The 26,601-nt window shown below is 33.6% G+C and overlaps 1 protein-coding gene across 1 annotated transcript in view; it reads left to right on the top strand.

Moving 5' to 3' along the window:
- The first annotated feature begins 11,194 nt into the window (after positions 1–11,194).
- Vps15 (vacuolar protein sorting 15) overlaps positions 11,195–26,601 on the top strand; it is a 30,337-nt gene continuing 14,930 nt past the window's right edge. Inside the window, exons 1-13 of the mRNA XM_088272197.1 lie at positions 11,195–11,441; positions 11,531–11,711; positions 13,303–13,473; positions 14,230–14,516; positions 16,655–16,861; positions 18,111–18,588; positions 19,267–19,459; positions 20,924–21,036; positions 22,004–22,112; positions 23,155–23,303; positions 23,890–24,033; positions 24,917–25,033; positions 25,840–25,974. Of these exons, the coding sequence (XP_088128323.1) occupies positions 11,350–11,441; positions 11,531–11,711; positions 13,303–13,473; positions 14,230–14,516; positions 16,655–16,861; positions 18,111–18,588; positions 19,267–19,459; positions 20,924–21,036; positions 22,004–22,112; positions 23,155–23,303; positions 23,890–24,033; positions 24,917–25,033; positions 25,840–25,974 (2,376 nt within the window). The 5' untranslated portion in view covers positions 11,195–11,349. The remainder of the gene's footprint in view (positions 11,442–11,530; positions 11,712–13,302; positions 13,474–14,229; positions 14,517–16,654; positions 16,862–18,110; positions 18,589–19,266; positions 19,460–20,923; positions 21,037–22,003; positions 22,113–23,154; positions 23,304–23,889; positions 24,034–24,916; positions 25,034–25,839; positions 25,975–26,601) is intronic.

Raw genomic sequence — 26,601 nt, 5'->3', positions numbered from 1 at the left:
TTGAAAATTAAGTGTAAATAATATGTAAAGTGGGTGTATAATAATAAAATAAACAATGTGTTGCTTTGTAATTAAAGTTTATTCTTAATTTATCTTTATAATAATTTTATATCTATCTATCTATCTATCTGATTCTGACAGTTAATAATATTATCGGAAGTCTTTTGTTTAATTCTGAGCGACGCATGCGGCATCTGGTGGTAGAACTGTTTTATGTAGGTACTTTTTGTAAGTACTTAATAAAATGTATAGGTAGGTACCTAGTTATTTTATTACATCTCCCCCCTTGGGGATGAAAATTCATAATAAAATTTTCACTCGTCCTCCGGATCATCTTCTTGTAGTGAAGGGACGGATAAGTTTAGTGATATGATAAAGTTTTTTTTTTTCTATTTTTCTTTCTTTTTTCCTTCTTTTTTTCTTTCTTTTTCTTCTTTCTTGTTTTTTTTTTTCTTTCTTTCCTTTTTTTTCTTTTTTTCCGTTCTTTTTTTTTCTTTCTTTTTTTTGTATTTTTTTTTCTTCTTGACCCTTTTAAAGTAGACACAGTTTTTCTCAATCCATTTGTTTTTTTCTTTTGAATTCCTTCATTTTTATTCAGATCTCTTAAAGCATCTTCTAATATAACCAAATGTACAACTTTTAATTGTTCATCTGCATTTTTATTCGATTCTAAAACTGGATTCCGGCTTAGACAATCTACTTCTAAATTCTTCTTTCCTGGAGTATATTTTATTTCATCTTTCGTAGAAGTTTTTTCTACTTTATTTTTATTTTCATTTTTCAAGCACTGTTTCTGTGTTATTTGTATGTCTTTATTTTTATTCTGATCTTTTAAATTATCTTGTAATTTAACCAAATTTACAACTTTTAATTGTTCATTTGCATTTTCCTTCGATTCTAATACTGGATTCCTGCTCACACAATCTGCTTTGAAATTCTTCTTTTCTGGAGTATATTTTATTTTATATTTTGTAGAATTTTTTTCCACATTATTTTTATTTTCATTCTTCAAGCACTGTTCCTGTGTAATTTGTAAATCTTCATTTTTATTATTAATCTTATCATCCTCCTTTGTTTTAAACCAGCACGTTGCTTCAGAGTGATATCGAGTTCCCTTATTTAAATTTTCACAAATCTTACATGGACTTTTATCTTTAATTTTATCACTAGTTCTTAGTTTTCCACGTCTTCTTTGATTATCTTCTAATCGTTTTCTTTGATCATCTTCTAATTTTTCTCTCTCACTCCGAACATATTGTAGTAATTGTTTTAATACATCTAATGTTTCATAATCCATTTCCATTTAACAAAATTGTCGTTTTATAACGTGGTAATATTTTCCTTTTGAAAATTAAGTGTAAATAATATGTAAAGTGGGTGTATAATAATAAAATAAACAATGTGTTGCTTTGTAATTAAAGTTTATTCTTAATTTATCTTTATAATAATTTTATATCTATCTATCTATCTATCTATCTATCTATCTGATTCTGACAGTTAATAATATTATCGGAAGTCTTTTGTTTAATTCTGAGCGACGCATGCGGCATCTGGTGGTAGAACTGTTTTATGTAGGTACTTTTTGTAAGTACTTAATAAAATGTATAGGTAGGTACCTAGTTATTTTATTACATATATATATATATTTTCGGAACCTTGAAAAACCGAGTTTTTTTTCAGTTTTCTCTCAGTCTTAACCCTTTTATGGATGAATTTTCCTTGTTGCTCAACACAATAAAGTACCTGGGAAAATATATTCTCTTCTCGTTAACAGTTACTACATTACAAAAGGTGTTTATAGCACGTATCTTCTAAAATAATTAAAAATTCCGAAATATGGTAAGTCAAGCGTACTCCTTTTCTACGCGCTGGGGGTAGGTGAACACGACCCCTAACCTTTATTTCCCCAATCAGTAAATTCCTACCCCGAAAGAGAATACCATTAAAATAAATATAATTCTTATTCCGCAGGGAATTGTTACATTTTTGTTACATTGCTTACGTTTTAGTAGCGAAAACTCGAATGAAGCAAAGGAAATATTTTGCTTCTGATGAATTGTAGCAACAATATTTAAACCGAGTATACAAAACGCATTCCTTTGTTTCTCATCGTATAAGTAGGCTTCAAGATTTTTGTTCAATTAATAACAAAATTATAATGAAATATTTATATACTATACTTAGCTGTACCCTCCCGCGGGTTGCCGTGGCTCAGTCTAGTTAAATGGAAATAATAGAAAGACGAAAACAATTTCTAACATGAATGTTAAATTTCGCAATGCTTGAGTAAACAACATTTTGGCAGCTTTCAAGAAACACACTGTCTGCCACGAGCAATGTGTAAAAAAACACCTGTGGGTGAATAAACAAATAATGTAATAAAATAATATGGCATATAATAAATAACTAAACTGTTGGTGCACAACGGAGTCCTGGTGCCAACTCTTAGGAATTGGTACATGGAGTTGACAAAATTAGGATGAAATTAGACTGAATGCAGTCGAAGTGCGATCTACCAGAGAATTGTGCGGCAAAACGATGTGTGATAGATGTTTGAATGGTGAAATAGGGGAAGAATGCAAGGCTGATAAGTAATAAAGATAATAATACAAAGGTATATTGAAATGGTTTAGACACGTAGAACAAATCGCTCACTCCTTTGAACAACGTCATTTATCAAAAAACTTGATTTTTCAGGAGATCGTTTTTAAAGTTTAAGAATATAATGAAATGTAGTAAAAATAAATATCATGCCACTTATTGAACGTTTTACTGTGTAACAGATCTATAAAGTAAAACCTGAAGGATTTTTCTCCATTTGAAAAATATTTTGTTTATTTAAAAAAATAATTCAACGATACTTTTTCTTCAAAATGCAAAAATAACACTTTCTGCCCTGTAGCGGGTAAATATTAAGTTAAAAATATGCCGCTTTTGCTGGAATATAGTACATTTTCTGGGCATTCCGAAAACATGCACAACTGAAAATTTACGGTTTTTGACCGAATTGACATGTTGTTGAAAGGAGTGAGCGAAATGAGTGATGAAAGAACGTGAAAAACAAATGTACGAAGCGAATAAAGTTCGAAATAAAAGCAGAGAAAATCTTGGAAAACTTTGCGTCGTCAAGTATTTCAAAATCATTACTTAAAATAGGTCTAGTCAGGAGTGAAATAATTGGCGGGTGTGTATGAGAAGATGCATGAATATGAAAGGAAGAATAATGTTTGCAAAGATAGAGCGGTGTGGCGTTCTATTATTTCTACCTACCCCACGAGGAACGCTTGATGGTTACTTAATTATTATATAAATCAATATCCCACTTATGCCTAGGAAATATGTCAATTCTAGCAACCCACTAAAAATATCATTTAATTCATCATCAAATTTGTTTAAAATACTAATTGGATTTAACAAAAATTTTATTACAGGTTATCGATTTTTGCCTTTTAAATATACAAATACAAAAATAAAATCAATTCAAGCCTTTTTTAGTAAAAAAGTCGATATTTCATTGGTTTAAAAAATATATATAAACGCACCCCAATGGTGCATAGGGCACTGCGTCATATAAACGCAGTGTTATCTTGATCGTTTACACACGAAGGAAAGGTTATCAGCCCTCTGCTTCAGGTACTAGTCCAGGGTAATATTGAATAAATATTACAGTGAAAAAATCACTAATATTTATTTTACCCCCCCCTGGGTATCGAACCCTAATTACACTACGGAGGCGGACAATATCACAGTACAAAATATTAAATAATACATAAATTTGTTATTAAAATTTAGTTTTAATAGTCTTTGTATGTTTGTATGAGATTATTAATATAAGTATTCTGACGAAGTTCTGATATGTTTAATGAAATTTCGCCTTCTGAGTAAAGGTTTGTTTTTATTGAAATTTCAGTTGTTCATCGTATGAATACATACTACTAGTAAATTGCTAATAATGTTTTTTCCATGAAATTCCGCTCTAATTTATTTACTTCATACTCGTATCTATTTTTTTTTCATTTCTTTGAATACGTACCCACAAAAAAGTTTATCTGCGTAGAAAGTAAATAATCAGAATTATTTGTACATATGATAAAGGAATACCTATTTAGAATATGATATCAAATAAATATCGGTTTTCAGAAACACTGTATTGGGGCACATAGTGAAATTCTACGGTATGTATTTTTGAATATAACCACTATAAAATATTAAATAAATTTATTTTAATTAAGTATTTTTCTCACTTATACATAAATACCGCCTCCGTGGTGTAATGTTTAGCGTGTTTAGCTACCGTACGGGAGGGTTCGATTTCCAAGCAGGGTAGGAAATAAATATTAATGATCTTACACTTTATTTAATAATATTATTTAACTAATATTTATTTAATATCACCCTGGACTGGTCCCTGAAGCGCAGGAGTAATCACCTTGCCATCATGTAAGAATCGATCATGATAACACTGCGTCAATACGATGTAGTGCCCTATGCACCATTGGCTGCGAATAGGGGTTAGATGTAGAAGATACATAAAAATAAGATTACTTTGATTAAAATTAATTATGACACAATTATGTATGCGAAGCTTAGTCTATTTTTTTTTGTTTTATAAAATAAATGCAAACTTTGTTTTTAACCACTTTTATTTTTGGTACTTTTTTTCAACCTTCGGATGACAAGGTTCTCATTTTAAAAAATCCCCGGTGACAAGGTGCTTGTTGAAACCGATTGGAAAAAAGTTTTAAAAATAAAAGCGGTTTAAAACATCGTTTAAGTTTTATTGTATAATATTTATGAAATGTGCCACAAATTATCAGGAAAATCGATCAAGAAACTAAATTTTTGAATTGTGTTATTGGGCCGTTGAAGGATGAAAAGAGGGTAGGAGCTGTTTCTTATTTTTCGAAACACGTGTCAAAATACATTTTAAGAAATAGTGGTAATTACCAAGTGAATTTTAAATTTGAAAGGAATGTATCGTAGTCGTACAGGAGAAAGTGAAAAAACAACAAAAAAACGTACAAAACGTTAAATGTTCAAGAGAGCCATTAAAGTCACTTTCGCTTGGCAAGAAAATAAACATCAATGCAGTTAGTTATTTTTAACAAGTCAATATTTTGTACTTCCAGGTTTAAAATCCTTTGGGTTTTTTTCAGGGCAATATTAAGGTAGTAAGATATCAAATACTAGACAAAACGATGTATGATAGATGTACGAATAGTGAAATAAGGAAGGAATTCAAAGCTGAGATAAGAATTATCGATAAAATTAAGAAAGGTGTGTTGAGATGGTTTGGACATGTAGAACGAATGAGTGAGGAAAGAACGGTAAAACAAATTTATGAGGCGAATGTTAGCGGGAAAAGAAGCAGAGGAAGACCGAGAAAAACATGGCACGATCAGGTATGCCAAATACTTGAAAGTGGTCAGGTTAAGAGTCGTAACAATCGGCGGGTATGTATGAGGAGTTGCATGAACGTGGAAGAGGCGAAGAATGTTTGCAAGGACAGAGTGGTTATTCTCTCTGCCTACCCCTGCGGGGAAGCGGCGAGATGGTTAGTTAGTTAGTTAGTTAGATATCAAATAGTCAGTGATCACGTTTTTGTAAAAAATGCACTTGGTCATTTTCTCCTTCATGACTAATAATAATAATAATAAAACCCTTATCCGCACCCCAATAGTGCATAGGGCACTGTGTCTTATAAACGCAGTGTTATCATGATCGTTTAACACATGAAGGAAAGGTGATCAGCCCTCCGCTTCAGGTACCAGTCCAGGGTAATATTGAATAAATATGACAGTGAAAAAATCACTTATATTTATTTTACCCCCCCTTGGGAATCGAACCCGGGACCTCCAGAACGGTAGCCGAGCGTGCTGACCATTACACTACGAAGGCGGACAAAAGGTATGACTACGATATATTAAAATTTGTATGTTTTATTCAAGTTAATATTCAACATACAATTATCAGTTCATCACACCTTAAGACACTAGCGGCGATTTCACAAAAAAATATAAATTCTCGCCTATATCATTTCACTAACACTACGCTAAAATTTTAAAATGTGCCAAATTAGACTTCATTCTATCTAGCCATACTTTTTTCAACAGTAAATTTTTGACGCATTTTTTACGGTCCACAACGGAACCCCTATATCATATTTTTGTAGCGTCATAAAGGTTCACTTTCCCAAAAGCGACAACGGAGAGCACAACTTTTCAGCATTTGCTCATTGCTGGGAGGAAACCACGTTGCACTCCTCAGGAGAAGGCGGACTGTTGACTGTCATCAGCAGACCTTCCGTTCCACTAGAAGAGGGTTCGGCATATTGTGATTTGGTTCGGCAAGATGTTATTTTTTGTAACCTTTTGCCTAGATTATTTTCTCTTCCGCTTCTCGCTATAAATATGTATGTTTATATTACTGATCTCTGCGCTTTGTGCACGTTAGGCAAGATGGCTTTTTTTAGCGATCCTATGCTCCACTTCTGATTTATCTCTCCCCTGAGGTTGGGATTATATTACCTTAAATTTATATGGGAATAAGAGGGCATACGCCAGAGGAATACCTCATGGCGACGCTCAGCGACAATATATCCGCGCGGAATCGCGTATAATATTGTACCATACACACTCCCATGCCGTACACCGTGTTCCCAGCGTGTTTTACCTCAAATATCATCAAATTATAAATAATAATACAAAATTGCATTATTTTTAACATCTCCACATAGATGAAGAATAATGTGGAAGTCTGGGCATTTACAGGGCTTACAACCATCACAGACTAGTTTAAGTGATCTCAATACACACGTGTAACATTAATCAATTCTACCATTCAACACTCATATTCTTGGAAATTCTAGATAAATATTAATCAAACTAGAAACACAGTATGCGGGAGTTCACTAGAGACATCTATGGTGGGATGAGAAAAGCTTTTATTATATAGATATATATATATATATATATATATATATATATATATATATATATATATATATATATATATATATATATATATATATATATATATATATATATACATATATATATATATATATATATATATATATATATATATATATATATATATATATATATATATATATATTTATATATATATATATATATTTATATATATATATATATATATATATATATATATATACATATATATATATATATATATATATATATATATATATATATATATATATATATATATATATATATATATATATATATATATATATATATATATATATATATATATATATATATATATATATATATATATATATATATATATATATATATATATATATATATATATATATATATATATATATATATATATATATATATATATATATATATATATATATATATATATATATATATATATATATATATATATATATATATATATATATATATATATATATATATATATATATATATATTATATAACCCATCAAGCCACTTTGTGTTTTGTCGGTGGTTCTGCATATTTTTTTATTATTCTTATAAATGCTAAACACAAAAAAATCATAAATTTACTCGTTTTCTTCGGTCTTTCTCTGCTTCTATTACCAACCACATTAGCCTCATAAATTTGTTTCAATATTTTTTCTGCACTCATTTGAATCACATGCCCAAACCATCCCAACACATCTTTTATCGATACTGCTCAGTCTTGCATTATTTTCTTTTATCACCTATTACCATTTGAACATCTATCATACATCCTTATGCCGCACATTCTATAATAATTCTATTTTCCCCAATCCAACCCCAGCAAAGCGTCTTTGAGGTAGTTTTTTTTATTAAATGGTGCTTTTTATACCATCCAAATTATTGTTTACTATTATGAGAAAATACTATTAAAAAAACCTTGACATACAAAATTATTTTTTGTAATTTTTTAGACACGATTTATAGAACATTCTGTACATGTAGACACCTAGATATCAACGTGAAATATGCATGTACATATGTAATAACATGCAAAGTGTCCTTGTTACGTGCGGAATGAAGTGTAAGACATTTTCTTTTATGGTGTATCATATTTTTTATTGTCTAATTTTTAAAAGATTTTGTCTAGATCCTGAGAGTCCTGGCCGAGGACAAAAAATATTTATATTTCAAAACCTCAATCAAGTACCTCCATATAACAATATTAATATAATTTAATATATCGGACACTGGATTATACACCCTACGAATGAGATATTAATTTTTAAGGTGTCACAAAATTTATTAATAAGGACACATTAATCAATTACCGATTTTATTTTATAAAAAACCAATTTATCAATGGCCACTGCAAGATTTGAGTTTCTTGCAATTACATAAACATTTTATGTAATTACAGAAATTTTATTGGTTATAATAATTAAAATATGATTTAATTAATATTCTTAGTGACTCGATATTTAAAGATAAAATATTCGTCATACATGGCCGCGCGTTGTCAACCCTTGATTTACAACGAAGAGGATCAATCAAATCAGCCAATCTCAACTGCTGCCATCAAGGATAGCCTGGTCAAATGGAGAGATGTTCAGAAGTTTACCAACACTAGATATCCAAACTCAGCCGAAGTCAACAGGATCAACGAACGCTACAATGACACCCTTGCCAGTTATTTTTGGCCGATGTTGAAGAAGGGGGAGAAGCAAAAAACCTTGTAAAGTTGTTCAAAAAGCCAGCAGCCAAGAAGAATACAATGGAACAAGAGGATTTGACCCTGCAAGCCTCGGTAGACTATCCTAAATCTGAACCTGACTAAAAATTAAAAAAGGGAAGTGTCTTTTTTGTGTTTAAGTATCATATTTCATACTACACAATATTTTTAAACAGGTATTGTTATGGTAAAATTTGTTTCACGTAACGAACTTACTCCTTTAACGAATTAAGCACGTTATGCGAGGCATCACATTGCCTATTTCAATTTGAGAAGTTTCATTTCGAAGCAACATAAAATTCGTAAGTAGTTGTAAAGAAATTAAGTATTTTTCATGACTAAACCCATGTTTTGAGTTAAAATAAAATTTGTTTAATACAATTTTCTAATACAGCTTTTTATTTATCTTAAATTAAAGTACATACAATATTATACTTGAAAAGTGTGATTTATAACTATTTTTGCTCATAACCTCCTATCCAAGAGCGCATGAGATTAATTTATACTTTTAGTACGTAGTTTAAAATATCCGCATTTTAGACGATTCAACAAAATTCATTAAATGTCACATAAAATAAAGTAAAACTATTTTTAATCGTTCCGCTATAAGTACCCGTAATATTTTCATGTTTTTATTTTTAAAATATAAATAAGTACCTACCTAAATACACTGTTATGTCAAAATATAGTAGCGGTCTGTGAGGTCCGGAAGGTTGGCAACCGCTGCACTAAGAAGTTCCTACCGTGTCGAAATACCTACACAATACACACATAAATGGAGATTAATGGTCTCCTCTTACGCAAAGTAGGAACTGTCGAGAAAAATCGTTAGCTAGCGATAAAAGAGTTTCAGTTTTATTGTTCAATTATGCAAGAGAAATAGCATTAAGGATAGGATAGTATCTAGTAGATTGAACGGGAGTCAAAGTAAATGTAATGGCGTGGGATATAATAACATTATGACGTCATTCAAGGCAATTTCTTCTTTTAGATAAGTTCTAATGTTCATTTTATTATTCAATAAATATTTGTTCAAAATAAAAACCGTGCTTATTAATTTTAGGCAAGACGGGTATACAAGCCATTTCTACTATGTACTCTCCTTTTCCTAGCTACTAAAATTTTTCCCGTTATTTTCCCATATACCAGAAATCACCTTCACCCTGAACCACTTCACTATTGACATGATTATCCCGTCAAATACATGTATTTCACTCCGAGATGTAAAAAATTTGATACAGGACTAATCTTGTTTTTTCTAATGGAAATGTATCACAGTGATTCGTTCACTTCGCCGGATCAATCGATCGAAGAAGCTTTTGGACGAGGAGAATTATCGACTACTCACTGATTCATGCATTCACTGATAAATTGTGGTGCAAGAGCACGAATTTAAAATGCTAGAAAATTTCGTTCTATTTTTTTCTGGTAACCAACGACTAAAATAAATATCCAGGGATGGTAAAACATTTTCCTTGATAAAATAAAATTTCTGTATATTTTTGATAATTGGTCCATTAACGAATTTGTAATTGACTAAAACAATCAACAGCTAAAATTATCAACCTTGTATTCATGTTAAATGTCGATTTCTATATTTTTGAGCCATTGACATACATATTTATCCTCCTCTTGATGCCTCAAATCCAAGAAATAATAATACATATTCACTAACAAAAGAAATATTAGAATAATGGAAGTCCGTACGTCATTTCCCTACTTAAATAGCAAAATAAATAAGTACTTGGTATTTGGTATTCCACAATCAATATATTATTTCTTTGAAATTATATAAAAAACCTACCTTACTTTACTTCAGAAAAAAAATTGAAGGAGACGATAAGGAAAGGGGGGTCTACAAAGACACACTATTTATAATACAGGGAGATACGTAGTCGAACGACAAATTTAGAATTAAGTTTATTAATGTTTTCCCTTGTTTTGTATAAAAAAGATAATAATGAAAATAAAATAATAAAATAAAACCCTTATCCGCACCCCAATGGTACATAGGGCACTGTGTCTTATAAACGCAGTGTTATCATGATCGTTTTACACATGAAGGAAAGGTGATCAGCCCTCCGCTCCAGGTACCAGTCCATGGTAATATTGAATAAATATTACAGTGAAAAAATCACTTATATTTATTTTTACCCCCCTTGGGAATCGAACCCGGGACCTCCTGAACGGTAGCCGAGCGTGCTGACCATTACACTACAGAGGCGGACAAAATAATGAAACATCGTATTAAAATTACCATCAGTAAATAAAAGTTAATATATTTTATGAAAAGATCATTTCATAGATATTTTATTCTAACATACTGTTTGTCAAGATTATAAGTTGAATTTTTTTCTTGAAATATATTTCCGAATAATTGTTTTTGATTATAAAAAATAAAAAAAATACAATAATTTTCAATCTGTAGATTTCTACGTCACGCTTTTATTGCGTTTGTTTATTTGGTTCATCTATTCCATATCATTCATGATCTATTCTAGCCACTCGTAATATCTATGGACAAAAGAAGCTAAAAGTGTCATTCTGACAGCTACATTATTTTACTTTCTTTATTGTGAATCGCGAGACATAAATAAAGCGTTGACGTATTTAAAATAAACTTTATTTTCCAGTAATGAACTTTTAACTATTAATAAAATGGGTAATCAACTCGTTAGTGTCGTTCCCTCGGAAATTCTGCCAGTAGAGCATTACCTGACTGATCTCAATGGGCTGTATTTCGATATCAGGTAAATATTTATTTACACCAAGGTGTGGGTCATATCTTACTGATTTTTCATATTGTTACTGTTTGTTTGAATGCTTGAAATTATTACAGCTTGGGTTCCACGAGGTTCTTCAAGGTGGCTCGTGCCAAATCACAAGAAGGCCTGGTCGTTGTGAAGGTGTTTGCAATACAGGACCTTTCGCTTCCATTAGACGTCCACAAAGACCGACTTGAATACATTCGGACACATTTGGCATCGGCTTTCAATTGTTTGCCATTTCAAAAAGTCGTGGTATGTACCATTCATAAATATTGACAATCAATCCGTCTTATCTTCTTCACCTTTCACCTAGAACATTCTGCTGCATGTGTTTGGTCCGCCATTTTAATTGTCAACCCAGTTCTTAGGCTTCTAATAACAAAACAGTGTTATTCCTAGTGAATTGTATCCATATTTATATATTTACACTGTTGAACATTATTTCTAAAGGTAATAAATGAGCTAAAAATTTGTGTTTATTGTGATAACTAAATTCTAACCTTAAAAAATAAACATAAAAACAATGAAAGTAGTGTTACATACTAAGCATTAATACACTCGTTTTCACATAGACAAGCATAGTAATTTTTTTTTCAAAATTCTCTATTGTCTGTTGACAAGTCTATTCAAGGTGGCAGAAGCTATTGGCACCAAAATTAATTTAACACGGTGACTTAAAATTGGTTTGAGAACATTCTATCATCTCAGAATGCCTTTTTACATATTGCCAATATTGGCTTGACTTAGTGGAATAGCTTCAAATTGGCTTCTAATAAATTGCTGGACTTTGCTGTTATTCCTACCATGCTATAATAGATTTTATTGAGAATGAGGTGCTGAATATTCTATGGGCGTTTGTCCACTACACAGAATTACACGAAATGTTACCGTCCAACACGTCAGTTAGCGTTTTAAAACGATTGGCTTGGATTAGCATGTGCTTTTGTCCATATTTTTCGAATCGGTGCTCTTGATCGGTGCGTGAACACGTTGCGCGTAAATTCGATCACGCTAAACTGTCATAGTCGCGTTCATTTTTCAAAACCGGACTGCCGGATGGTCAAATTCCGGGTAGTGGACAATCGCCCTATGTGTGGTGTGATGTGTGAATATCTTGCTCATAAATGAACAAAACATACTTGATCTGATGATATAGTCGCTGTGGGGGGTAGAAACTGGCTGCAAGCAGCAACCAACCGGAGGAAATGGAAAGAAGGGGAAGAGGCCTATATCCAGCAATGATGGTCAGAGGGCTCATGAAGAAGGACTCGAAATCTTTTTTTTATGAATTATAAAAATCACTGATTCTAAGTCACAATTATTTCGCTATATGAAGGTCAAAGTCGCTGGCAGCAAGTGACTCTAGCGGCTATGGTGGTATAAAGCGGTACGCAGGGCTAACAACCCAGTAGGTTGACCAGTGCAGGCAACCTGGTGGGTTTGCTTGTTTGTTTAGGTACCTACTCATGACTGAGTAACGAGTCGCCGCAATAATTAAATATTTGTTATTGTGTATGAAAATTTATTTAGCGACCAACCCCTTGGTACAATACCGCCATCTGAGCTATACTATTGATTGACATCAGCTTTGCGTTAAGGTGGAGACTGACCGAAGCATTTCGTCGTAACGTAACGTCGTAACATCGCTCGCGGCGAGCATCGCCGAGCATCCGAAACTATGGATGGAGCGCTCGGCTCGGTGTACTGACTGCCTGAATGCTCGCATCGTAACGTGTTACGTTACGACGAAATGCTCCGGCCAGTCTTCACCATTACATGCGATTTACAACTGTGCACTAATAGACTTTTATTATAAATACAATAAATAAATCTTCCTTTACAGTTGACTGAAAAGGCGGCACTTATAATGCGTGAGTATGTGAAGTGCAGTCTTTACGATCGGATATCGACGCGGCCATTTCTGACACACCTGGAAAAGAAATGGATTTCTTTCCAAGTTCTGTACGCCTTGCACCAATGCCATAAACTAGGAATATGTCATGGAGATATTAAGGTACCTCATATTTGTGTCCACTTGTCTTTTCATGTTTTTGTTGTTCAACATAGAAGGTAGAATAGGTGGTGAATGTTACATGTGTGTAAAGCGATCATTTAACCAAGCCTATGACGGTCTTAAGCCCTGTAAATGCCCAGACTTCCATATTCTTCTTTATCTTTTCATTTCATTCAAACACAATGGTGCATAGGGCACTGCATCATATAAACGCAGTTTTATCTTGATCGTTAACACATGAAGGAAAGGTGATCAGCCCTCCGCTTCCGGTATCAGTCCAAGGTAATATTGAATAAATATAACAGTGAAAAAATCACTTATATTTATTTGACCCCCCTGGGAATCTAACCCGGGACATCCAGTACGGTAGCCGAGCGTGCTGACCATTACACTGCGGAGCTTCTTCATCTAGATTGAGATCAATCAACCGTTATCCTTTATTATTTATTGATTCGGCATTAACTTTGTGGAATGATGTTTTGATTTTTTTTTTAATTAAACACTTGTAATAAACCACTTAATGAGTTTAGTTTCATTAAACATGACTAGTTTCGATTTTATTTTGCTTTCAGTTTTAATTTTCACCTGTAGTTTGAAACAAAAACCCGTAAATGAAATCATCTGTTAGTTTTCAAAACTTGTCGTGTTTAATGAAATAAAACTTATTGAGTGGTTTACTACAAGTGTTTAATTTTTTATTTTTTTAAATAATCAACCGTTATCCTCTCTTTATTTGTTATTCTCTGTTCATTTCAGCTTGAAAACATCATGTTGACATCGTGGAACTGGATTTTGCTGGCCGACTTTGCCTCGTTCAAGCCCACATTTTTGCCCGAAGACAATCCGGCCGATTACAGTTATTTCTTCGACACTTCGCGAAGAAGGCTGTGCTATGTGGCTCCCGAAAGGTTTGTCAAGACCATGGGCATGGACAGTCTGGGTAAGGCCCAAATGGATGACAAACTCGGAGGAGGATTGCTGCTGAACGAGTCGCCGTGCAAAGCAGGGGACTTGGTTCCCAGTATGGATATATTCTCTGCCGGGTAACTAATAAATCATTGTAAAAAAGAGTAGAGAAAGTCTGTTTAAAACTTGGCATGATCAAATATGTTGAATATCTCAAAATGGTCAGGTCAAGAGTCAAAATAATCGGCAGGTATGTATGTCCGCCTCCGTAGTGTAATGGTCAGCATGCTCGGCTACCACACTGGAGGTCTCGGGTTCGATTCCCAAGGGGGGGGGTCAAATAAATATTAGTGATTTTTTCACTATAATATTTATTCAATATAACTCAATAAAAGTTATTGTGAAAAAATCACTAATACCTGAAGCGGAGGGCTGATCACCTTTCCTTCATATGTTAATGATCAAGATAACACTGCGTTTATATGATGCAGTGCCCTATGCACCATAGGGTGCGGATAAGGGTTTGAATGAATGAAAAAAAATGTATGAGGAGATGCATGAATGTGGATTGCATGAATGCAAAAGCAAAGATAGTATAACATTCTATTATCTCTGCCTCTCCCTGCGAAAAAGTGGCGGTATGATTGGTTAATTAGTTAATTACTGTGTTTTATTTTGCTTAGTAAAAAGAATACTCTGAATAAATTAAAATATGACATTTAAAACAATCATTTGCCATTATTACGTAACATGGAGCATTCAACGGAGCCCGGTACCGAGTCCAATGTATGTTTGCAAAAGGAGAATGAAAGTAAACTCAATGGAGCAGAAATGCGATAATACTAAGATAAATGTGCAGCAAAATGATGCGTAAAAAATAATGCAAGGCTAAGGTAAACATTGTAGATAAAATTATAAAAGGTGTGTTGAGATGGTTTGGATATCGCTCACTCCTTTCAAGAACGTCAAAAATCAAAAAACTTGATTTTTCAGGAGAACGTTTTTAAAGTTTAAAATTATAATACAAAGTATTAATAAATATCAAACCACTATTGAACTTTTTACTGTCCAACAGATCTTTTTAGGTAAAACCTGAAGGTTTTTTCTCCATTTGAAAAATATTTTGTACATTTAAAAAAAGAATTAAACAATATCTTTTCTTCAAAATGCAAAAACAACACTTTCTACCCTGTAGCGGGTAAATATTAAGTTAAAAATATGCCTCTTTTACTGGGATACAGTATGTTTTCTGGGCATTTCGAAAACATGCACGACTGATAATTGACGATTTTTTATTTATGACGTTCTTGAAAGGAGTGCCTCGTTCAGCCTATTAATATGTGGAGCAAATGGATAACGAGAGAATGACTAAGAAAATATATGTGGCGAATGTGAGAGGGAAAACAGAATGAGGACGTCCGAAAAAGATTTCATCAATCAGAACCTAAAATCTGGTGTCAAAAGTCTGCGTAATCGGAGGGAATGTATGACTATGTAGATGTATGGATGTGAAAGAGGCGAGGAGTGTATGTCAAGACAGAAGAGTGTGGCGTTCCATCTTTTTTTCCTACCCCTGCGGGGAAACGGCGTGGCGGTAGTAGTAGTAGTAATAGTTGAAAGGAGTGAGCGATATATGAAACGAATGAGTGAAGAAAGAATGACACAACAAATAAATGAAGGGAATATAGTTGTTTTTTTCTTTTGTTTTTTTGTCCAAAATTTTAATCTTGGATATCACCTGAAATGTATAACTGACTTGTGATTACGTCCAGACATGATGAGGTGCAAAAAAAGTATAGCTGTTTGGTCAACTTTCATAGCTATAGGTTTCGGGAACAGCTATTTTTGGGGCGGCGTGTTGCCTCGTTTTGTGATCACGTGTTGGTGATCGTGTTTGTTACTGTAAAGGGTAGTGCACAGAATGAAAACAATGATTTACTTACAGTTAATTCCTTTATTGAAATAAATGCGATTTTACACTAAATATTGGAATCAAACAATAACAAATAATCTACAATATATGAAGTTAAAGAAGTAGAGTTAAGATCTAAATAAAATGTCTGTTCGTGTCAACGACTCAAGCAACTCTCGCGGCTTTTCAGCTCTCTCGCTTCAGAGTCGAGTCCGCTCGGAAATCTTTGGTTTAGTTTGTATCGAAACGCCTCCGTACTGCTTACGTCAGCGCGACAACCCAACGATGTTACCATAAAGGCATCATAAACAATAAAACAACAAACAAAAAACAATTTATTTCATATGTATTTTATGTTTTAAGTTGTGCGCTGTTGGAGTTGTGGAACGATGGAACTCCAGCGTGGGACTTGTCGGGACTTCTAGCCTACAGATCCAACGATTCCCCTCCACCGATAAAGCTGCCGAAAAACTGTGATAAAAGGCTCGCCAATCTTCTTCTCTCCATGACGCAGAAGAACCCCCAAGCCCGACTCTCCGCCGAAGTCTATTTGGATAACGAAAGAGGAAAGTAAGTATGGCACCGAGATCTTAATTAATCTCTTAACCTGTCTGGGTGTGAGTTTCTCCGGACAAAACTGTATCTGAGGAGTGAATTTGTTTTTGTTTTTTTTTTACTTTTAAATTTTTATGTTATAGTCGATGCTATAAGCAACATGTTTTCTTGAATAAACAAAGATATTTACCCCAGTAAACATGATTTATATCAAAATTATCGAAATATCGATAAATCATGTTTTTAACATGTTTTGATATAAATCGTGTCATAAATCATATTTTGTATCGGCCGTACATGTACGTCCAAACTCCTTTGAGAACAGTTTGGTATGGCCGTACATGTACGGCCATACTCCCGGACAGGTTAAGACAATAAAACTTTGGTAATTTGAAATCAAAGCAAATGCAAAATCTGATTCCGTTCAAACAAAATGTTCTTCTTCTAACCCTTATCCGCACGCAATGGTGCATAGGGTACTGCATTGTATTGACACAGTGTTATCTTGATCGTTACTTACACGAAGGCAATCACTCCTGCGCTTTAGGGTAATATTAAATAAATATTAGAGTGTAAAATCTTCTTCTTCTTCTTTTAACCCCTATCCGCACCCCAATGGTGCAAAGGGCACTGCATTGTATGGAAGCAGTGTTATCTTGATCGTTCAATACACAAAGGAAAGTTGATCAGCCTTCCGCTTTGAAACCAGTCCAGGGTCATATTAAATAAATATTAGATTGAAAAGTCACTAATATTTATTTTGACCCCCTTGGGAATCGAGCCTGGGACCTCCAGCATGGTAGCCTAGCCCGCTAACCACTATACTATGGAGGTGGACAGGGACCAGACCAGGGTTATATTAAATAAATATTAGAGTGTAAAATTAATATTATTTTAATGGAGGTAATTTGACAGTAGGAAAGGAGCGTGTCTATTCATAGACTTATTATTGACTATGTTATAATGATAATAAAACCCTTATCCGCACCCCATTGGTGCATAGGGCACTGCGTCATATAAACGCAGTGTTATCTTGATCGTTTACACATGAAGGAAAGGTGATCAGCCCTCCGCTTCAGGTACCAGTCCAGGGTAATATTGAATAAATATTACAGTGAAAAAATCACTAATATTTATTTGACCCCCCTGGGAATCGAACCCGGGACCTCCAGAACGGTAGCCGAGCGTGCTGACCATTACACTACGGAGGCGGACTATGTTACTTACTTATATTTTCACTAATGAATTGATATTTTTGTTCCAGATTGTTCCCCGAATACTTTTATTCATTCCTACAACCATACATGCTAATCTTCTCCTCCCAACCGATTCTGCCGGCGGATGAGAAAATACTGAGAATCAATCAAGACATAGAAAATGTCATTAATATATTCACAAAAAACCCAAATGACCAACAGAATTACAAAGATAAAGGCGATAACAAGAAGGACCCTCTGAAGGATGCCCTAAAACGTCTGTTTCCTAGCAAAGCTCTGAATATCAAAACTATCGATGCCGCAAAATCGTTTAAAATCGATGAAAATAAGAATGAAAACGATTGCAAGGAAAGGAAGGAACCAAATCCAGACAGCGAAGGGCTTATAATTATCACATCTCTCGTTACGTCCTGCATACGAGGATTACACCATTGCACATCCAAACTGTATTGCTTGGATATTCTATATCAACTGGCGGAGAATGCCAGCGCTGAGACTATTTTAGATAGAATATTACCCTACATTGTAAGTATCACTTATTAACCCTTTGGTTACCAGGACTTTTGGGACTATCACCATGCTAGAAAAACAATGATTACTTAAATAATTCAAAAGTAAAATGTGTTCGATAATTTCGACTGCCCCTACGTAAAGTACTCTATCTGCAAAATCTGTTACTTTACAGGAGAGAGCTTAGAAGATATTTTCAACGTATTCTTTTTTATTAATTAACGGTTTTTTCTGAAATTCTAAACTAGTATTATTTATTCAAAAACACGATAAAATAATGTATTAAATCGTTTTCAATCTTTATGCTATGTCAAAATTAAGTAGTTGGTGTTTTAATAGTTCATTTCATTTTGAAAATTCGATGTAGATAGCGTCTTATACGCGTAAAAACTAGGCGTAATTTATTTTATATATTTTTTTTATTTGTTTATATTTGTAGATAATGGTCAGTTGATAACATACACCGAATATCTCAAAATTGACAAAAATGTAGTTAGAGCACTTTACGTAGGGAACGTCGATTTATAAACATCCATACCATTGTTTTATCTTCAGCGTGACGAAAATATCTCTAGAATTTAGTTTTCATGGAAATAATAATAATCGGGTATTCGGATTAGTGGGTGTTCGGATTAAAGAGTTATTTCTGTATTATGTTTTTAATTATATTAACCATTTATTTCTTTCACCCAGATACACCTAACACATGACGCCCTCCCTCGTGTAAGAGTCAACGCACTGGACACTCTGACCAAATGTTTGAGACTGATTGACTTCTTACCCAAGTCGGATACAAATGTATTTCCGGAATACATCTTTCCAGAAATAGCTCCACTCGCATCGGATCCTGCTGTGTCAGTGCGAGCGGCATACGCTAGCAACATTGGTAAATGATTTAAATCACAATTTTATTAACATTTTCAAACTGCTGTATTTGTAAACAAACATTACCATATCGTAGTCATACAAGTGACCAAGTGTATTTTTTAAAATAACGTGATCATTGACTGTTTGATATCTTACTAGCTTAATATTGCCCTGAAAAAAATCCCAAAGGAAAAAGGATTTTAAACTTGTAAGTATAATATATTGACTTGTTAAAAATGATTAAATGCAGTGATGTTTATTTTCTTGCCAAGCAAAAGTGACTTAAATAGCCCTCCTGAACAATTTACGTTTTGTTAGTTGGTCACTTTCTCCTGTACGACTACGATATACTAGTTGTCTACATTTTGTAAACCCTACTTGTCCATTACTCAGTATGTTTGATTTATACTTTTTTCAATGGCTTTGAATTATTAACAGATTACTACAGTGTGGTGTATATTAAGTCCGCCTCTGTTATGGTCAGCACGCTTAGCTACCGTTCTGGAGGTCCCGGGTTTGATTCCCAGGGAGGGTCAAATAAATAAATTAGATAATAAATTTTTTAACTCTAATATTTATTCAATATTACCCTGGTACCTGAAGCAGAGGGCTGATTACCTTTCTTTCATGTGTTAACAATCAAGATAACACTGTTTATATGATGCAGTGCCCTATGCACCATTAGGGTGCGGATAAGGGTTTGAAGAAGAAGAGTATATTGAGTACATTAATGTCCGGCTACGTGGTGTAATGGTTAGCGTGTTTAGCTACTGTACTGGAGGTCCCGGGTTCGATTCCCAGAGGGGGTGAAAAAAAATATTAGGAATTTATACTCTAATATTTATTCAATGCTACCCTGGACTGGTCCCGGAAGCCCAGGAGTGATCACCTTGCTTTTATGTTTTAACAATCAAGATAACACTGTGTTTATATGAAACAGTGCCCTATGCACCATAGGGTGCAGATAAGGGTTTGAATGAATGAAAAAATCCATTAGTTACTATGTTTAGTGCCTTTTTCAATGGCTTCAAATTATTAACAGGTTACAGTGTGGTATATATCGCTCACTCCTTTCAAGAACGTCATAAATCAAAAATTTCGGAATGCCCATAAAATGTACTATATCCCAGCAAAACAGGCGTATTTTTAATTAATATTTACCCGCTACAGGGCAGAAAGTGTTGTTTTTGAATTTTGAAGAAAATGTATTGTAATTATTTTTTTTTAAATACTTCATATTTTCCAAATGGAGAAAAAACCTTTAGGTTTTACTTAAAAGATCTGTTGCACAGTAAAAAGTTCAATAAGTGGATTGATATTTATTTTTAATACATTGGATTATATTTTTAAACTTTAAAAACATTCTCCTGAAAAATCAAGTTTTTTTGATTTATGACGTTCTTGAAAGGAGTGAGCGATATGTGTTAAGGACTTTATTATCATATATCAAATTTAATTCCTGTTTTTAACATCTTTTCCCTAGCCGTTTTAGCTGAGACTGCTCTCAGATTTTTAGACCAAACTCAAAATATGGACAATCCAAAAGAGTCTTCGAAAGTAAATTATGAGTCGGAATTATCAGCACTGCATGAAATGGTATGTTATATCTTCATTCTATCAAATAGTATGAAATAATTTCAACTAAAAATAAATTCAATGAAATTTATACGTGTCAAACTAAAAACGTCTTGTCCGCCTCCGTAGTGTAATGGTCAGCACGCTCGGCTACCGTTCTGGAGGTCCCGGGTTCGATTCCCAAGGGGGGTAAAATAAATATTAGTATTTTTTTCACTGTAATATTTATTCAAAATTACCATGGGCTGGTACCTGAAGCGGAGGGCTGATCACCTTTCCTTCATGTGTAAACGATCAAGATAACACTGCGTTTATATGACACAGTGCCCTATGCACCATTTGGGTGTGGATAAGGGTTTTATATAAATATATAAAAATAAAATCTAAAAACACACACACCCACAAAAAATAATTATAATAAATATAAATTACATTACCAACAAACAGAAACAATGAATAATAAGTCTCTCCAAGCTCTAGAGCTTAGTGTTTTTATTGAAGAGAACTGCGTTATTAATTTTAAGATTGTAAAAGTAGAAATGTCTACAAAAAGACTTTAAATTTAAATTTACAAAGTAACTTAGTTTAAAATTTATCTTATAAATCTGAATTATTATATTATCAAAACATTATTTATTGATTTGGCATTAACTTTATAGAGTAATATGATGATTTAAATGTAAAAATAAAACACTTGTCCAAGACCACTTTTGAGTTTATTAATGTAAATATAACTAGTTTCGAGAACTACAGATGTTCTCATTAACAGGTGAACTTTTGTTCTCAAAGTATGTATTGTCACCTGTGAATGAGAGCATCGGTTTGTGAAATTAAATATATAGATATTGAGTAATTTTTAAATAATGATGCTTTCTTAGTTATAAAATAAAAATTCACAAATTTAGTGCTTGAAATATTGACTATGTTCAAATATTTTTTGAAATAATTAAAGCATTGCGCTACTTTATTACTTCATTTGTATTTTTAGGTTAGACAGACTGTAGCCAGTCTTCTTACTGATTCCCAGACTATTGTGCGAAGAGTGTTCATGGAAAGCGGAATAACTAAGCTGTGTGTATTCTTTGGAAAGCAGAAAGGTAATAAACCGTTCCCTTAATATAATATAATCCGCCTTCATACCGTAGTGGTCACCACGTTTGGCTACCGTGCTGGAGGTCCCGGGTCAGATTCTCAGAGGGCTCAAACTAATGGAATTATTTTTTCACTCTAATATTTATTTATTATTACCTGAAGCTTAACACTGATAATTAATTAATAATCAACTTTACATTGCATCCATTTGATGCAGTTCCTGTTTTAGATGAGAGTAATATAAAGAAGAAGAAGATATGTATGTTTTTCTAAAATACTGTGTCAAATCCATCCACATTAAATTTTTAGTGAGGATGTTTCAAAATTCAAGAAAACTTACTGTTGATGTATTTTGTCATTAGGGGTGAATAGATATGACGATGTTTCTATTCACCACACCATCTTCATTCACCAATCATTTTAGTAGCATTTCTTAATGATTTGTAAGCATATTTGTGTTTTTGTTTTAACACTTTTTGGTCTGCTTACATATCAGTACGTATTTTTGTCACATCACATTTATTAAGATATGTACTGTTTTTAAGTTTTAGTTTATTTCTAATTAGAATGTTGAGTTTTTCTCTTTCATTGTTTAATATATTATATGAACCATATTTTAAGAACCCGATAACAAACTGCTGATTATGCAATTTATCGGTACTTCAAATTTTATGCCATGTGATTTAATTTTTTATGTAATAATAAATATGTAAATAAAAATGAGGGAAGGATACAAAGTTAAGCAGAAATACTAAATACTGTTAGGTGTGGAAGGCAACGAAGAAGTCTAAAAAAACTCATGTGAGGAGAATGGAACCATCCAGACTCCCATTGCATTGCACGGCCCACCCCAAGGTAGATGACTCTTTGGCAGACCACCTAAGAGAGAAATTGACAGCTGAAAATCGACATCGCAGGAGGCTAATCCCTCTGAAAAATGGTCCGCATGCCCTTTACTAAGAAGAAGAAGACTAAATACTACCGTACTTAAATTTTCTCTTAATAATTGAATTTTGTATTAAGCTGAATTTGTGTAATATTTTTCAGCAAACGATGTCCTCCTGTCGCACATGATAACATTCTTAAATGATAAAGAAGACACGGCATTACGAGGAAGCTTCTTCGACAGCATCGTCGGAGTGGCTGCATATGTCGGCTGGCACTGTTCCCACATTCTAGTGCCACTTCTACAACAGGTAGAATAATTTTTTCATCATCAATTACTACAGCAATCACAAATTGTAATTTCCGCCACTTCAAGGACCCTAAAAAATTCATGATAAATTATCAATTTAAAGTTTTGCATATTTTTTAATTCAAGAAAATATCCTCTGAAATTATTAATGAGTTTTAATAACTCCAAATTGATCGTAAACCCTGCAAAAAAAATCTAAGGAGCTGATTTTATTTTTATTTTATGGTCAAGGGGTTGTGGCAACACACAACAAACGAACATAACCGAACACGCACCCGAGGAATGCCGAACGAAGCCGAGCCCGGTGCGAACAAACATTGGAGCGACACATTCCGCTACCGCTCGCCCAGTGATCAACACGCCCCCCTCCAGCAGCGCACTTACATTAGATTCACGCGATTACATTAAATATTTCTTGACTGTCATTTCCTAGAACCAAATAAATCTGTGTTAAAATTAATCCGCTTTCATCTTGCTTCCCTTCTGTTAATTTAAGTAGGTATTCAACTAGAACCTATAGGGTCTTGTCACTGCGACCATATTATTCTCAATCTATGATGTGTGTTACCTGTTTTATGTTTTTTCAGGGTCTCACGGATCCTTCTGAGTTCATAATAGCTAAATCGTTGCGGGCGACAACATCTTTAGCTGAACTCGGATTGCTCCAAAAACTATCTCTCTGTGAATTAGTGTCCGAAACTGTTTGTTATTTGGCTCATCCCAATTTGTGGGTAAGATATTTTCAATTACATTAGATTCATATACTTATTTATTCCACCCTGAAATGAGGTTATGTTGAGTAAAATCACTTTAGTCCGCCTCCGTGGTGTAATGGTTAGTGTGTTTAGCTACTGTCCTGGAGGTCCCCGGTTCGATTCCCAGGCGGGGGTGAAAGTAAATATTAGTGATTTAACAATCTAATATTTATTTGTCAGCCTCTGTAGTGTAATGGTCAGCACGCTCGGCTACCGTTCTGGAGGTCCCGGGTTCGATTCCCAGGGGGGTCAAATAAATATAAGTGATTTTTTCACTGTAATATTTATTCAATATAACCCTGGACTCGTACCTGAAGCGGAGGGCTGATCACCTTTCCTTCGTGTGTAAACGATCAAGATAACACTGTGTTCATATGAAGCAGTGCCCTATGCACCATTGGGGTGCGGATAAGGGTTTTATTATTATTATTAATATTTATTCAATATTACCCTGGACTGGTCGCTGAAGCTCAGGAGTGATCACCTTGCCTTCATGTAAGTAACGGCCAAGATAACACTGCGTCGATACGATGTAGTGCCCTATGCACCATCGGGTGGGGATAAGGGTTAGAAGAGGAAGAAGATATGAGATTATCCACTTTACACCTCTGTAAACTATACATGGACAGTGATATTAAGCCTTCTGGTATTGGAGTTCTAGTAGGGTAGGGTAGGTTTCGCCTCAAAATCTACAACAACAAAAAAACTGATAACTCTAAGCCACAAAATAAAAAGCATACATAATTGTGTCCAGCGTCAGCAGGCACAATTTTGTATGCTTTTTAAGTACTATTATTGTGGTTGGCCACCCATGCTTTAAAAGAAAAAAGAAAAAAACGTTTATATTGTTTTTTTTCAGATACGGCATGAAACGTGTGGACTGATTTCGTGTGTTGCTTCATTATTAAATCCGATTGACGTTAATTGCAAAATATTACCCCTAGTATGGCCACACCTCCACCACAAACTGACTCAAGTAAGCCGTGATACATTTTTATTTTTAAAACATAAAATTTTACATTTTGACATAGATGGCGAAGAATATAGAAGTCTGGGTATTTACGGAAGTTTCACCTCCATACATTAGAGTTAGAACCAGGACTCTGTGTACTGCCAGTTTAGTTTCCGCTGATAGGTATTTATTTACCATAACTGATTTCAGTGCACCATTCACTTTGTTCCCAGTATTCACTCTCCTTTCTATGTCTTTATCAATCTTTCCATTCCTAGAAAACATACTACCCAAATATACGAAATCATCTACCTGTTCCAAAATCTCTCCATTTACCAATATTTCACACTAAGATCTACATTCATCTCTTTCAAAAACCATAATTTTGGTGCCCTTCTATCTATATATTTTATATTGTGTCATTTACTTACGTTCCATTATATTTCTGTACATTCATAATTATTTCCTTATATTTTTTATGTAAATGCCTTACAGGCGTATGCACCAATAAATAAATAAATAAATAAAAATATATAAAATTTGATTATATCATAGTCGTACAGGAGAAAGTGACCAACTGCAAAATGTAAAATGTTCAGGAGGGCCATTTAAGTCACTTTTGCTGTGGAAAAAAAATAAACATCAATGCAGTTAGTCATTTTTAACAAGTCAATATATTATACCTCCAAGATTAAAATCACTTTTGGATTTTTCAGGCCTATATTAAGCTAGTAAGATATCAAATAGTCAATAATCACGTTTTTGTAAAAAATGCACTTGGTCACTTTCTCCTGTATGACTACGATATATTCACTTTATTTCTACTTTAGGTTGACAAAACAGAATTATTGCTGGAAAGTCTCTCTCCTCACATACCCCGGCCAATATTTGATTCCGTCATCAGATATAAAGACATTAACCAACTCATTCAGACATTGAGAGAGAGGAAAAACACCAGAATGAAGGTAAGAATATTTCAAATATAACACATACCGTAGAACGGGGCTACTTGAACTTTGATGTGTTACTAGAGCCCAGTACTAAAAAATTATTTAAATCTGTATTTGGTATACAATAATGAACGTATCGACATGCTTCATTGTTTCCCTGACAGGTGACACTTATTGTACTTCGATCAATACCACAATCTAAATATTACTTTTGTACTGTGCTCAAGTAACACATCAAAGTTCAAGTAACCCCATTCTACGGTATACACTTTTTTAAGCCTATATGGGTATTTGTGTATGTGAAAATGTCAGAATATCCAAACGTATCTTGGCTTATGAATTATAGCACTACATCATAATTAAGTCTTTAAAAAAATGCATATAGAAAATGTTTCGATTCCCAGGGGGGGGTCAAATATATTTTATATGATTCAGTGCCCTATTTATTATTATTTTATATATCTTCTAACCCTTACCTACACCCATTGGTGCATAGGGCACTGCATTGTATAGAAAATGATCATTAAATACACTCGTTAAATACATACCTCTGTATTTAACGAACCTGGAACCTGGGGCCTCCAGCACGGTAGCTAAACACGCTAACAATTACACCACGGAGGCGTAGTGGTATTATAAAAG

The sequence above is a fragment of the Brachycentrus maculatus genome, unplaced genomic scaffold (assembly GCF_059751285.1).
Source record: "Brachycentrus maculatus isolate JH-2025_06_01 unplaced genomic scaffold, ASM5975128v1 h1tg000482l, whole genome shotgun sequence".
Taxonomy (NCBI): domain Eukaryota; kingdom Metazoa; phylum Arthropoda; class Insecta; order Trichoptera; family Brachycentridae; genus Brachycentrus; species Brachycentrus maculatus.
Note: the sequence above shows the minus strand (reverse complement) of the source record. Positions and strands in the feature narration are given on the sequence as shown.